At 43.7% G+C, this 14289-nt stretch overlaps 1 protein-coding gene across 2 annotated transcripts in view; it reads right to left on the reverse strand.

The window, feature by feature from the left end:
* Nucleotides 1-14289, reverse strand: part of CAB39L (calcium binding protein 39 like) — a 31020-nt gene that overhangs the window by 10206 nt on the left and 6525 nt on the right. For both annotated transcript variants that reach the window (XM_054981381.1, XM_054981373.1), the window contains 4 exons: nt 7409-7558; nt 5742-5906; nt 3762-3880; nt 2617-2785 (listed from right to left, as the gene is read on the reverse strand). In XM_054981381.1, coding sequence (XP_054837356.1) covers nt 2617-2785; nt 3762-3880; nt 5742-5906; nt 7409-7522 — 567 coding nt within the window. In that variant the 5' untranslated portion in view covers nt 7523-7558. The remainder of the gene's footprint in view (nt 1-2616; nt 2786-3761; nt 3881-5741; nt 5907-7408; nt 7559-14289) is intronic.

Genomic DNA, 14289 nt, shown 5'->3' on the forward strand with positions numbered 1-14289 from the left:
TATTATCCCCACAACAAAACACCCTGTGAGGTGGGTGGGGCTGAAAGAGCTCCTAGAAGCTGTGACTGGCCCAAGGTCACCCAGCTGGCTTCAAGTGGAGGAGTGGGGAATCAAACCTGGTTCTCCAGATTAGAGTCCCGCTGCTCTTAACCACTCTTACGTTAGCAAGAGAGATTTTGATGGAAGTGAGGACTGAACTAATCAAAGAAACAGCCGAGTTTTGTTGGCCTTTTCCATCTCAAGTGAGGAAAGAACAGTTTGTGACAATATTCCATGCAAGAAAACATCTGCTAGACACATTCGGTTTGTTGTCAACTGATTGCATCAAAATAATCCCCAAAGACCAGTCCTGATTCTCAAAGAACATTTCTTTAGAATGAGACTTCTGTAATGAATTCTACATGCAGTGGTTGCCTCCTGCTCTTTACTTCAAAATGACAAGGCATGCTCTAATCCAAGTTGGAAAGTGATGTAGACAGAGAGGGTCTTGTATTGGAAAGCAAAGCCTGCGGTGCGGGGTGGGGAGGATGAAAGGAAAGCATAGGATAGAAAATTGTGTGGGGAAAGGGATACAGTAGAAAACCAAGTGAACACCACAAGTCCTTGTGGGTTCCCTGCCTGTTATATTTAATTCTCAACATGATTCCAGCTACAGATTCTTAAATCCAGAGATTGTGGTTATGTTCAAAGGAGGAAGAGTTTTCTACCAACCGAGGGGAATCCAGAGGTTTGCAGACAATGCAAAAACTTTTTAAAAACAGGAGTTACCCAAAAGCCAAATTTGGAGACGTGAAGTCTGTATTTGGGCAGACTCCACATCCTACATTTCTGGCTGACGAGGAAAATGGGTGGAGATTGAGGAGTTGCTGCCACACAACCCATAGAGGAAGCGGTGCTGCCGGTACCCTTGCTGGCAAAAGAGCAGCGGGGTGGCCTGGCAAGGAAGCAAGTGGGAAACAGGGCAGTGGGCAGGCTGGCTAGCATGCGAGTGAGACAGTAAGGAGGTTGAGAGAGGGTGACCTCCCCAGCAGGAGGGTGGCAGAGAGGACGACAGGGAGGGGGTCATAAAAGATGGGATTCCCCCCATGACTCTCACGGGTCCCATCTAGCCCAGTGTCCTGTTCCGCACAGTGGTCAAGCCCTTGCCCTGGAGTGCCAACAAAAAAGGCATGGAGGTCCAGGCCTTCCCCTGGTGTTGCCAGCTAGCGTCAGTATTTGGATGTTTTCTGCCTCTGCACATGGAGGTTCCCTGTTAGTCATCTTGGCCAACTGCCAATCACGAAAGGCAGGTCCATCTAGGTTTAATTAGCTTTGAAAGTCATCTATGCTAGCAGCCATCACTACCTCTAGTGGCAGTAAACTCCACAATATAATCCCTCGTTGAGTAAAGTAGCACTTCCATGTGTCTGTCCAGAACCAGTATCATTTGGCACCTCTGAGTACCAGCATTACGAGAGAGGGGAAAAAAATGTCCTCTCCCCACTCTGAGCGTAATTTTATGCAACTTGGTTATGGGTCTCCCCCCTGCCTCCGTCATCTTTTTCTGAACGACCAAGTCCTAGTCTTTTTAGCTTTTCCAACTAGGAAAGGTTCTCTAACCACTTAACCATCTCGGTTGCCCTCTTCTGTACTTCCCCAGCTCAGCAATATCTTTTTTGAAATACAGCAAGCAGAACGGCATGACAAATTCCAAATGCAGCTACACTGCATATCTATACAAGGGCATTAAAACACTGACTTTATTTTCAATTCCTTTCTTAATAATCCCTAGGAGGAGTTTGCCTTTTTTCATTGAGCTTCCTACTACAGCCCCAAGAGCTTTCCCTTCACAATCTCAGGCAGTTCAGACCCCATCAGTATATTTAAAGTTGTGATTCTTTTCCCTCCAAAGTGCATCGCCTTGCATTTACTTACACTGAACTTTATTTGCCACACTGTGAAGAGCTCCGGGAGGATTTCTCCAACTGGGTGAGCAGGCAACCATCAGCTTTGATTTCATCATCTTCAATAATTGGGTGTCATCAACAAAATCGGCCACTGTCTCTCTCACCCTGAGATGATTTGTGAACAAATTAAATAGCACCAGCCCCAATACTGATCTTCTTGGGATCCCACTGCTTACTACCCTCCGTTGTAAGAACCGTCCATTTGTTCCTACTCTGATTCCTGTTAAACCAATTTTTAATCCATAAGAGGATCTGCCCTCTTACAAAATCAAAAAGACTCCAGTAGCACCTTTAAGACTAAGCAATTTTATTGTAGCATAAGCTTTCGAGAATCAAGTTCTCTTTGTCAGACCAGTCTCTGTATCATGCATCTGACAAAGAGAACTTGATTCTCGAAAGCTTATGCTACAATAAAATTGGTTAGTCTTAAAGGTGCTACTGGACTCTTTTTGATTTTGCTACTACAGACTAACACAGCTAACTCCTCTGCATCTATGTCCTCTTACAGCATCACTTCTCATCTTACTCCATGACTGCTCATCTTGTTCAGGAGTCTTTGAGGCCTTTGGGAAGTATATAACGTCTACCAGATCATCCTTATCCACATAAATAAGCTCATTTTACACACATTCATTTCAGTACTAAAATCTTGTAGTGATCAACCATTTACCTTAAAAGTAGCAAAAGCATCAGAGGATATGTCAAAAGTTGAGATTCCCACATATTGGAAGAAATCTCTGAACTGATCTGAGAAGAGTACAATTTTGGCCAAAGGCTCATGCCGAACACATTCCCTCAACATAATTCCACAACGTAAGGCAACCTGGGGTGTTTCATATCTAGAGTTTGAAGAAAGTTATTTTAGGCATAAATACTATGGAGAAAAGTAACAGCATGTAATCTAATGCACAATATATGATTGATCTTGCAGCATCGGAACTTGTCCGATTCTCAAAGATGAAATGCAGTTTTAACTGCAAAGAAGGTGACAGTTCTTAGAAATCTGGACTTCTCCGGCATCATCCCTTTAGACAGAGCACTGAAAAGAACTTCTATGAAATATGTCTTTTTCTTTTTTGGGGCTGAATGACGTGCTAAGATAGCGGAGGGGGCAGCAGTTTGCAGCTGTCACTTTAGTATCAGGTGTATTTACGGGCATACTTGCAGAAAACGAAGGCATTTGAACTTTTAAATTCCATAAACATGCCAATTAATACATTCTAATATCATAATTAAATGATGTTCTCTGTGTTTGTTAAAGCAGCTAAATAAGTTCCCTTTGACAGTAAAGTATTACATGTATGTCAATTTCCCCTCTCATTTCTGTTTTCCTCCCTGAAAATATACAGAGACATTTTTCTATGGCTTCAAAATTAAAATGTTACATTTCTGCATGAAAGGGACATATAAAGCATTGCTTTGTATCAGAAATCAACTGACCGTTATAAATTCTTGAATGTTACTAGCCACTATATAGAGCATTTCCCCCCAAATTCCCACATTTGTGTTGTTTATTGAATGCCCTTGTTATTGATCATATTGACTTACACTACATAATCCACCTTGAGTCTCAGTGAGGAAGGCATATTATAAATAATATAAATACCACATGGTCTGGCATGCTTAAAACTTAATTATTCACCCAGGAAAGTGAAGCAAGAGATTGACAAGACCAGAGGGACCCTCAAGAGTCACCATGAGGTGCCAGGGGTGTGAAGAAAGAACCAGCTGAGGCATAGCTCCCAAGAAGATTTTCATTTGGGTCACACACACACCAACCCACACACACACCCGACATCTCAATGCAGCACCTACCCTTTGAGAAGCATAAACAGGATATGTGGATGGGCACTGACATATTCCACTGTAGGACTCCGAGTTCCAATCTGCCTTCTTAAGATGTTGTTGAATATTTGGGAGACATCCTTTTTGCCCTATTCAAAGAAACACAAGCATGTATTGTCGAAGGCTTTCATGGCTGGAGAACGATGGTTGTTGTGGGTTTTCCGGGCTGTATTGCCGTGGTCTTGGCATTGTAGTTCCTGACGTTTCACCAGCAGCTGTGGCTGGCATCTTCAGAGGTGTAGCACCAAAAGACAGAGATCTCTCAGTGTCACAGTGTGATCTCTGTCTTTTGGTGCTACACCTCTGAAGATGCCAGCCATAGCTGCTGGTGAAACGTCAGGAACTACAATGCCAAGACCACGGCAATACAGCCCGGAAAACCCACAACAACCAACAAACACAAGCATGTTTTCCAAGTCTGGAGATGGAATCACGTTTGTTTGTTTGTGTAATTTATAATCCGCCTTTCTCACTGAGACTCAAGACAGATTACATAGTGTGTGATTAGTACAGTCAATATCAAGGACATTTCAATTAAAAATGCCATAGGGTATATAAATGCAAATTTACAAAGACATAACATCAGCAAAAATCCAATATAGAGTTGAAGAAATGATGAAACAACATAATTCTAAGACTGACATTAAACAACATAGAACTACCCAGTAGGATCATATTTAAAGCAAGAGACAGTCGCTCATACCGGAAGCAACAGATAGGGCATAAGGCAACAGATAGTACATAGTGGTGAAGTCTACGGTCTCTGTGACTCTTTAGTGACACATTTTTGAGACCATCTCCCTACGGTACAGCCCACCTATCTGAGTAAAAAGAACAGACTACTACTCGGCTACCTTTCATTCCACTTCAATCCCTCCACCATCTCAGGTCCTTGCATGGTTCCTATTAATATTCACTGCCTTCTCCTTAGAATTGTAGTGTGGATTTTACATTACGCCCCTGCCACCCTGAAACACTGAATTTGGGCAACTGCATGCAGCCCCCACCCCAAATAAAATAGACAAAGGGCTGGATGTAGCTTGTCCACTGATTGTAGTAAGGAGGGGAATTGGGTGAGAGGAGAAAAATACAGCTGGCTGAATCTAATACACTGTCGACTAAAGGGTGGGAGCTTAATATAAGATTGTAACGCAGCCAAATAATAAAAAAGTGTCTGTTTCAGGTCAGTCCTGTGAGAATTTTAGAGACGAAAGGAAAACTGACTGAATTTCTCTTCATAAAAACAGATAGGAAACAACCAAACAAAAAAGGCTTGTTCTTCAAGTCATGAGGAATTGTTCCCCTAAGAAAAGCCTCCCCGCGATGGGTCATTGCCAGGCATTTTTAAGCTCCTTCCCATACTTTTTCTTTAAGGCTTGTCCAGACAGCACATTTTGAGAAAGGTGGACGCACTCTTTTTTGCCTCTTTTTGGACAAGAAGTACGTATTTATTTTTGTTATGCTTCAAGTGGTTCCTGCTACAATCTCCTCCCCATCTTCACACCCCAACGGCAGTTAAAGATCTAGGCTCATTTTATGCAATAGTCAGGGGCACCCAACAGAACAGTTCTTAAAGTTCCACTGTTCACCAAGATTTAAAAGGTGTGTGTATAATGAGGGCGTATCTATTTTATTTCAGAAATATTCACTAAAAATAAGGCAAGATTACATGTCATTGCCCCCTCCCCACACCACCCAACCACTTCAAGAACTTTTTCTTCATTGGTGCTTTTCTGAAAATCTTTGACGAAAGCAAGCCTCAGCTTCCCTGCAGATCACTCTGCACATCTAAAGATATGTACTAATGAAGTGGACAAGAGGAGGATCGTTTCAAAAAGGCTTAAAAATCACTGAAACAATTGTTTTACCACCCGCACAGACACGTGCACTACCTGGGCCAAGCAAAAATGCTTGAACCTCAGCAGGATTTTCAGCGTCATATTGGCTTACCTCAAAATCTATCAGCTGCAGGTTGGCTATGAGAGCGATCAAAAGGCCGCTGTTGTACAGTTCTTGGGCTAAGTGAGCCACGACCTCTGTAGGTGGCTCCTTGTCCGTGGCCCCGCACAGAATCTCCTTCATGGCTTTGAGCGATTTGGAGACTCCTTCAGATGCCTAGGAGACAAGAGCAACTTAGCAACCAGAAAACCAATTTCTGAACAACACTGGCCGAGTAGAGGGGTGAGTTCTGCTCACTTCAGTCTGATGCATTTAGCTATTTATTATAACCTTGTGCTTGTGCTTTAACAACTGCAGTCCACTGCTTAAATGGTGAGGGCTTTCAGCTGCCCAGAGAACACACACTTCGTACCCCTTCCCACCCCCCCCACCCCCAAGTTTCTTTCCCTTTGTGGCTGTAGAGCAAATGGCTTGTTTTGGAATTTAAAACAGATCTTGACAGATATTTCAACAAACCCTGTAAAGGCTACAGGTGTAGCTGAAAATATGTTCTACGCAGGGGTCATTTGTAGAAAAAGAGGTGGAGGAACTCATTAGCATAACCATTAGCATATGCCACACCCCTTGCCATCATCAGAAGTGTGTCATTAGCATAACTGATTTGCATATGCCACACCCGCTGACATCACCTATCCTGGCTGTTTTGGACCCAATCCTGGCCATTCAGGGCCGAATTTGGGCCCAAAATGGCAAAAAGGGGCTGAAAATGGCCAAAAAGGGGCCCATAATGGTCAGGATCTGCTGAGTGGCAGAGTGATCCACCACCTGTCAGAGGCCTGATCTGTGCTGTTTCAGCCCCAATCTAGGCTGAAACAAGCCCAAAATGGCTGAGAGTCAGGTGGGCAGGGCCACCTGACATGTGACCTCTTTGGGGAACTGCCGGAACTGCGTTCCTGTGCATTCCCCCTGGAAATGAGCCCTGGTTCTACAGAATCCACTGGTGGTTAACAGCTAATTAGATAAAGAGACCCTTGCATCTTGCAAAACTCTAGTACCTTGGCAAAAGATACTTAGAAAGGGACCGTGAACACCAGGGATCAAAGCAAATGGGATGATCCACAAAGGCCTAAAATTCAACATGGAAACAGGGCAGTTGAGGTATATGAAAAGCTACCACCAGAAAATTTTGCGAGTTCAAATAGGACGCAATACATACACCATAACAGACAAACCCCCAGGCACTATCACATTGCCTAGAATTTTTATTTTGCTGCCTAGTATTTTTAGCAATCATTTATTGCAAGTGCCTCCTGGAGATTTGCTGTAGAAGTACAAAGTTTATTACATGAGGGGTTAGATTTTTGTTGTGATTACAGCGAGGATTACCCCTATATTTATTTATATGCTATAACACTTCTGTTATAGCTTTAAAAATGACAAAGAAGCTGTGATGAGTTTAAGATTAGGATTTATGGCAGCAATTATTGTTATTAAAATATAAAACCTTGATGGGTGAAATATAAGTCTGGCTCCTGAATTTTTGGGGTGGCTCTTAAAGTGGAAGAATATTTGTTGTGGCATGCCATAATATTATACATGCAGGTAAGAACCATAATAAATAATTATATCACAGCCATTCCAAACACTTTACATAACTCTCCAACTATATAGTAAATAAATCTTGACTTAACATCACCATTTGATACATTATCTCATACCTTCTCTGTCTTTTTATCCTGCTTTTCCAATATGGCCAGGTTTTCTTGCAATGTTTTCACAATCTCAGCAGGATTTTTGTATGATTTGCTAAACAAAGGCATTTTTGTTTTCATCAAGTTTTATTTTTCTTCCAAGATCTGAGGTTTGCTCTAAACAAAACAGAGAAAAACATTCATCAGCAACCTGTGATCAAACAGCAAACTGGACTGGGAAGTAATCTGGGGTTCGTACTGATGTGATATAAACCTACACAAATATACAAAAGTGTTCATACTGAAGAGTTCAACACAAAGAACGCAAGGAATCTGCATTTATTACCCATGAAAGCTAAACATGCCCTGGGAATTCTAAGTTTGGAACTCTCTGCAGATCTTTTAAAAACTCAGTCCTCAAGTGTGTAAGTCCCAAGGTTCAAGGTGTTTTGAATACATTTAACTGCCTTAGAAATACATTGCGCTTTCAATCCTTATTACAACCATGGAAGACAGCAGGGCGGATCTAACCATCCTCCAAGTTGCCTTCCTTCAGCCTATGGAGTCTTTGTTCAACAGAAGAGCCATTTAAGCTGGAGGAAGGTATCAAACTTGAGCTAAAAGGAATGATGAGTAGGGGGGGTGCAGCCTGAAAAGATTTGGGTTTCCTGCTTCGGGTTTCCCTGAAGCGGGGGGGGGGGGGGAATTCGGAAATACCATAATTTCGAAGCGGTGGTATTTTACTCACTTTGGTATACTCCGTAAATATTCAGAGCATACTGAAGTGAGGGGGGGCAACACCTCCAGCCCTGCCTCCCACCCCCCTGGGGCAACCCCTTCACCCCCCCACCCACTTACCTGGCCGGAGGGAGAGTGGGGGGTCATCAGCTGGGTGGCGGGTTGCCACGGCAACGGCCTGGAGCCAGCCAGCTCCTCTGCTGCCACACCGCCTCCTAAGCTTGCAGGGCAGTGGGGAAGGCCGGAGCCACCTCCTCCAGCCCTTCCTGCCCCTCAAATGGCCACAGTGCTGCGGCGGCCGTTTGAGGGGCAGGAAGGGCTTTCTCCGCCTCCTCCATCGCTCTGCGGGCAGCAGGGAGGGCCGGAGCCACCGCTGCCAACGACAAGGTAAGTCGGGGGTGGGGGTGGGGCTGTGGTGATGTTTAAAGGGCCCTGCCGCTGCTTGCAAGCAGCAGCGGGGCCCTTTAAACTCAGCCCTGAAGCTTTCTGAAGCATTACAAATGGTTCAGAAAGCTTTGATTCGGAAATCCCGCATCTTTACGGATTGGGTCCAATTCGGGCATTTTTTCCGAATCAGATTCCTGAACCGCACTCTCCTAATGATGAGTAGAAATATTTTAAATGAATGAATAAATAAATCAGAAAGCAAGCTCTGCTCACTGGAATGATAGAAGATACCACAGGGATATTGATCTATCACTATAATGCAGATGAGAGTAGAGGTTTTTTAGCCCAGCCGAGAAAATTGATAGGGGAGAAGCAAGAGCCCTCTTCTTTACATGAAATGGCAGTGGAGGCTGAGTAACTCACAAAAGAAACAGCAACTTTATTGAATAGGCATGGATGGAATCTGGAAAGGCAGGGGATGAAATGCTGAGGGAAGAAACACAATAGTTTGCTTGCAGCTTAGTTTCAATGTTTACCATTCTTAAGAGTGAGAGGTTTATAGTTTCACACTCAGGTCAAAACAACGTTTCTCCACAGATTTCCTTTTACAACTTAGGTGTCCTGATGTTTGTTCAACACAGTTTTTTCCTTTACAGCAAACCCGAGGTCCTCCTTAGAGCTAAAACTCCCTTTCTAAACACCAGGCAGGAATTATTATTCTTCAATAAGACATAACCCTGTTCACTTGGCTGGATGTGAGTCTCCACTCACTACCCACTCACTCTGCCAACCCCCCAACCCCCCAGTTCTATCTTGTCTGTGTAAATGGGTTTCAACTTGTGCTGGCTTTTACACTTGAGCCCTTTAACTGAAAAGTCTTCCTTAAGACAATGTTATTACAGTTATGGCAAACGTTTACTTTTCTCTCACTTCAGAGGGGAACAAGTCTGAACCTCCTTGTCAGAGTCACAACGGAACTGAAAAAAATTCCTGTCAGCATCAACTGTCATTCTGACTATCCAATCAAGAGAGGAAGGAGCAACCTGTCAATCAATCTCTCCTTCCAGGCAGTTGTTAACGCCTTTACTTCCACTCTGAATGCTGCACTGTGGAAACCTTTCATTAAAGTGAATTCCATCACAGCAACCTTCAGCCCAGGCAAAGAAGCCAACCTCAGGCTATTACAGTCAGGGTCCAGGATCTGCTTGTGATTTGCCAGCCTTTACAGCCACTGCAAAGGTCTTCTCTGGGCACCAACCAGTAGGGGGAGCAAGAGGGCTTCTCAGAGATAGAGAAGAACTTTCTGAACTTCGGTGCTCAGAGAAAGTTCAGGGATGGGAGAAACCACAGGTACAAGTGTAGCCTTAGGGACAGAATTGCAAGCAAGCTCAGTTGGAATGGAAATGCATCACCACCAGCAGAAGTCGCTTCTAAATAACTGTGTTCCAGATCAGCATTACATTACTGCTTTAGTAAAGAGTCCAGTAGCACCTTTAAGACTAACCAACTTTACTGTAGCGTAAGTTTTTGAGAGCCACAGCTGCAGCTGATGAAGGGAGCTGTTACTCTTGAAAGCTTATGGTGAAATAAAGTTGGTTAGTCTTAAAGGTGCTACTGGACTCTTTACTATTTTGCTACTACAGACTAACATGGCTAGTTCCTCTGGATTACTGCTTTATAATTCCAAATAACTATAAACCTGCTTTACAGCTTTTTAGCAATATATGTTAAAATGGGGGCGGGGGGGGCGGGGAGAGACACTGACAAATGTACCATTAACAAGATAAAGCAGTGGCAAGTTTAATACACAGGAGGTCATTAAAATCCTAGGAAAGCAAAAACATCTTCATGTGGTGCCTGAAAACCACCAAAGTAGGCGCCAATCGAACCAGATATGGAGATAGCTTTAGATGCACAGTTGTGTGCTGGACCAACTAAAGTTTTTGCTCTCAATTAGCCCCATGTAGAAGGCATGGCATTAATCATACTACAGGTTGAATAACTGTGGCTAGGTTATGTTTTTCTACAAAGGACTGCAGCTCCAAACTAGCCAACAACGCTTTATTTAACATGTTTATCCCACACTTCTAAACCAAGGGTCCTTGACACAGCTTTGCACCACGACAACACTTGCATGTCAATTTGCATGGCAAATCTAAGAAACGAACCCAAGCTGCGGTAATAAACAGGTGAGCGCAACTTCAAGAAGAGACAAATCTTAAATTTGTAAGTCAACTTATCTCCCCAACTAACAGAATTTTATGCAGCCCATTACTGAGCCCAGTTCAGAATGTTCACAGCCCCACCGAAATCCCATGAAAAGGAGAAACGGAGCTGGATAGCATCAGTTTTCACTACTCTGGACTGCTGTTTTTAATGTCTTTTTTTCCCTTTTACTTGTTGCTTGATGGTCATTTGACGATAAAGTTGTGGACCTGGTACATGACAGTAGATCAAAAGTTAAGGGGCATCGAGGTACAGGATCAGACAGTCGGTAATATGGAAGATTTCCATCTAAGAGAGCCACTGCCAGTCATAATAGACAGTCATAAGCTTCACGAGTCAATACTCTCGCTTGGCATAAAGCGGTTTCGTAAGTTCATTTGTGCGTGTGTTCAGTTCCCCAATGGTAAGCACGCCGAGGACTATCTGAAAAATCAGTGGTTCAAGCCATGACTGACCACCTTCTCACAACACAGAATAGTCCTTAGACGGGCCAACATGGGGCGACTTGTTTGATGCGTTAATTTAGTAAAGAGCTGGAAAATTAGTTGTGATCATTCCAAACTTCTGCAGAACAAGGTGTTCTAACAGACAACAGACAGTGTCGAATGGGCCAAGAAGCTACCGCAGAAGGTTCAGAAACCCGTTCAGCCTGTCTACACATCGCCGAGGAGATGCGTGGAATATTTGATTTGCAACAAGGAACTTGAAAGCAAACACAAGTTCAACCTGATTTGTTTTGATAGCTACACTTAAGAGGTTCCTTCCTGTTCTGATGCTGAATTCTAAGTTGCCGTCGCTTTGACTATTAGCAACAATAGCACAGCATCATTTCAGCAAAGCTGAATTGTTACACGGCATTTTCATATCCTTTCTACGGCTCTTTTAAAAGGCAGCATTTCAGGGTCTGCTTCAGAAACCGAACGAACATCACAACATTTTGCACAAGTTTAAGCAGTGACACCTCCACGTGGGACTTTCACAAGTAAATCAGGAGGATAAATAGAAAGTTGGAACCAGGGCAAAATCATCATAATGGGGGGGTCAGTGCACATATCCTGGGCTCTGCTGCACAGAGATGGAATTGGAGAGCTGGTTTCTTATGATGGGATGGAACTGAGGCACGGGCAAGTGATCAAATAGCTTCAAGGCTGAGAGGGAATGTCACACTCATGCCATCTACTCAGCGCAAGGAATCTTGGGTGTGGGTAAGTTGCTCTGGTTGTGAACCCGTTTCTTCTGCAGAGGAACGTGTTCACAAGGCCTAGCAACACTCTTTGATTGGTCCAGCGGGATAAGGCTATACCGCAGGCGGCGTGGCAATAAAGCAGGAGTCTTCATTCTGGCTTCCACTCCCCTCCGGTTGTGGCTGCTGGTGGATACTTGCTGCTACATAACTCTGTTGTGCTCTGGACCTGGCAACCTGTATAAATGTTGGGCCAGGACTTTGGAGTTTAATTTGGACTCTGTGCTTCTAGACCAACAAGGCAACATCTGTGTCAGAGGACCGAAGCCTGAACAGTATTTTAGGAAAGGTATTTAGTTTTATTATTCTCTTTCCTGCCTTGCACATTTCGTTACTCGTCATCTTTTGCACATTTCTTTAATAATATTAACCGTGTTTCTGTGGCATTATTTGGGTTTTGGGGCTTCACTCTACATCCAGTATTTTGGCCTATTTTGGCTACAGCTATCAAGGAACAGTTTTGAGGAACTCAACCTGCAGGAGTCCTACCTTGCAGGGTTGACTTCTTGTTTAACTCCCGGTAGGGCTGGAGACTCGACTCTCAGTATCACAGCTGAGGGTTAGTTCAGAGAGACTGGTGGTGCTTTGAGTGCTTTGCTCTTGACTTCCACTCCAGCCTTCTTGTGGGTGAAAGACATTGTCCTTTTCCTGTTGCTGGTATTTGCTGATGCCCTGGATTCCGCCCCTGTAGCCCACTTATCCCAATCTCATCCCCACTCCTCCTTGCCAATAATTCCAAATTCGTTGATGTCCTAGCCTGGCACAGAATCACACAAGACAAGCAGACCTATGGAAACATACTCAGGCCTAGCAGGATCTTTGAGCTCAAAGTGTGGGTTCCTTCGTGAGCTCACATCCCAGATAGCTAGCAATCTCCTAGTCATTCAAAGCCTGCCCAGATCAGCAGACTCGTCACACTCAATTCCGCTTTTGCCTCACTACACTCGTCCAAAATTTTCCACTTCCCCCGTTGTATGTGAAACTCCTCCTCCAGGTATTGCAGGCTTGGTTCCCCCCCCGGCGCCCCCCCCCCACACACACCATAATCTCACATTTGCACCCATACATACCAGAATAAATCAGGAAGGTAAACAGAGAATGAGAAGAGAGGATTATGAAGCAGATGTGCTTTACGATTTCTAAATGAAAAAAACCACGGTAGAGTATAGGTGCCATGCCAATGACTCAACATTAAGGGCCCTGATAAGGGGAGAGGAGATGCAGAATCAGGGCTGGGAAGAGAGACCACAGGAATCCCCCATCCACACCCAGCACAGGAGGATCTATACACCTTTAGTCGATTTCATTTCAATTATACTTCACTTTTCTTGCCAATGGGACCCAAAGTGGCTTGCTATATTCTCCCCCCCCAACCATTTTATGCTCACAAGAACCCTATGAGATAGATTCATTTAAAAGTGTCCCGGATTGGCCCAAGGTCACCCGGAGAGCTTCCGTGGCAGAGCTGGGATTTGAACGTGGGGCTTCCATGTCTAACCATTGTACCACACTGGGTCTCAAAGGCAGTTTCTTATATGGAAACAGGCTCAGAATAGGAAAAAAGGTGTAGGGATCACAGGATGCAGAGCAGTGCAAGGAACAACCAAAACAGCAGAGGTCATTTGCAAACACAAACTGACCGGACGGCCCATCAAGTAAGCCATTAGCTTGCACTTTAAGGAGCTCTTACAGCACAAAATTAAAGCTTTTTTTTCTAGCTGCCATTCTTACCTTGCTCAGGTACGCTCCTATGAGAAAATTTCTAAGCAGTAAGTGAGCTCCTTTGATCGCCATTGTACAATCATGCGATTTTAGGAACCTTGGCTTAGGCTCCTATACGTTTCTTAAGGTGGGAAGCTGCAAGTATTTGCTCAGCTGAGGAGCTCGCCATTTTTAGACTTCTGCAACAAGTTATTATAGAGCTTCCAGCCACAAAGATTCCTGATTTATAATCGCAAGAAACTGCATTACGTCCAACATACATTATAACATGCGGTAGTCGTCCCTGTTTTATTAGCCTGCTTTTGAATAAAGCCTGAAGCACAAAGCAGGTACAGCAAATTACATTTAAAATATATTTTCTTATTAAATATAAAAATATATTCTCTTATTAGAAATGCCCCTAATCTTAAAAGATATACCATGGACACTAAATACATAGTATTTGATAAAAGAGCCGGTGTGTTATGTAATGCCAGCGGTATGGTTCAGAGCTGCTCTGAGTTTCTATTGACAGGTGAGTTAAATATGCCAAGCAATAAATTAGTTTGCATAGCTCAAGATAAACCACCATAAAGCAATAAAAAAAAAAGCA

This window comes from Eublepharis macularius, chromosome 1, assembly GCF_028583425.1.
Source record: "Eublepharis macularius isolate TG4126 chromosome 1, MPM_Emac_v1.0, whole genome shotgun sequence".
In the NCBI taxonomy this organism is placed as follows: Eukaryota; Metazoa; Chordata; class Lepidosauria; order Squamata; family Eublepharidae; genus Eublepharis; species Eublepharis macularius.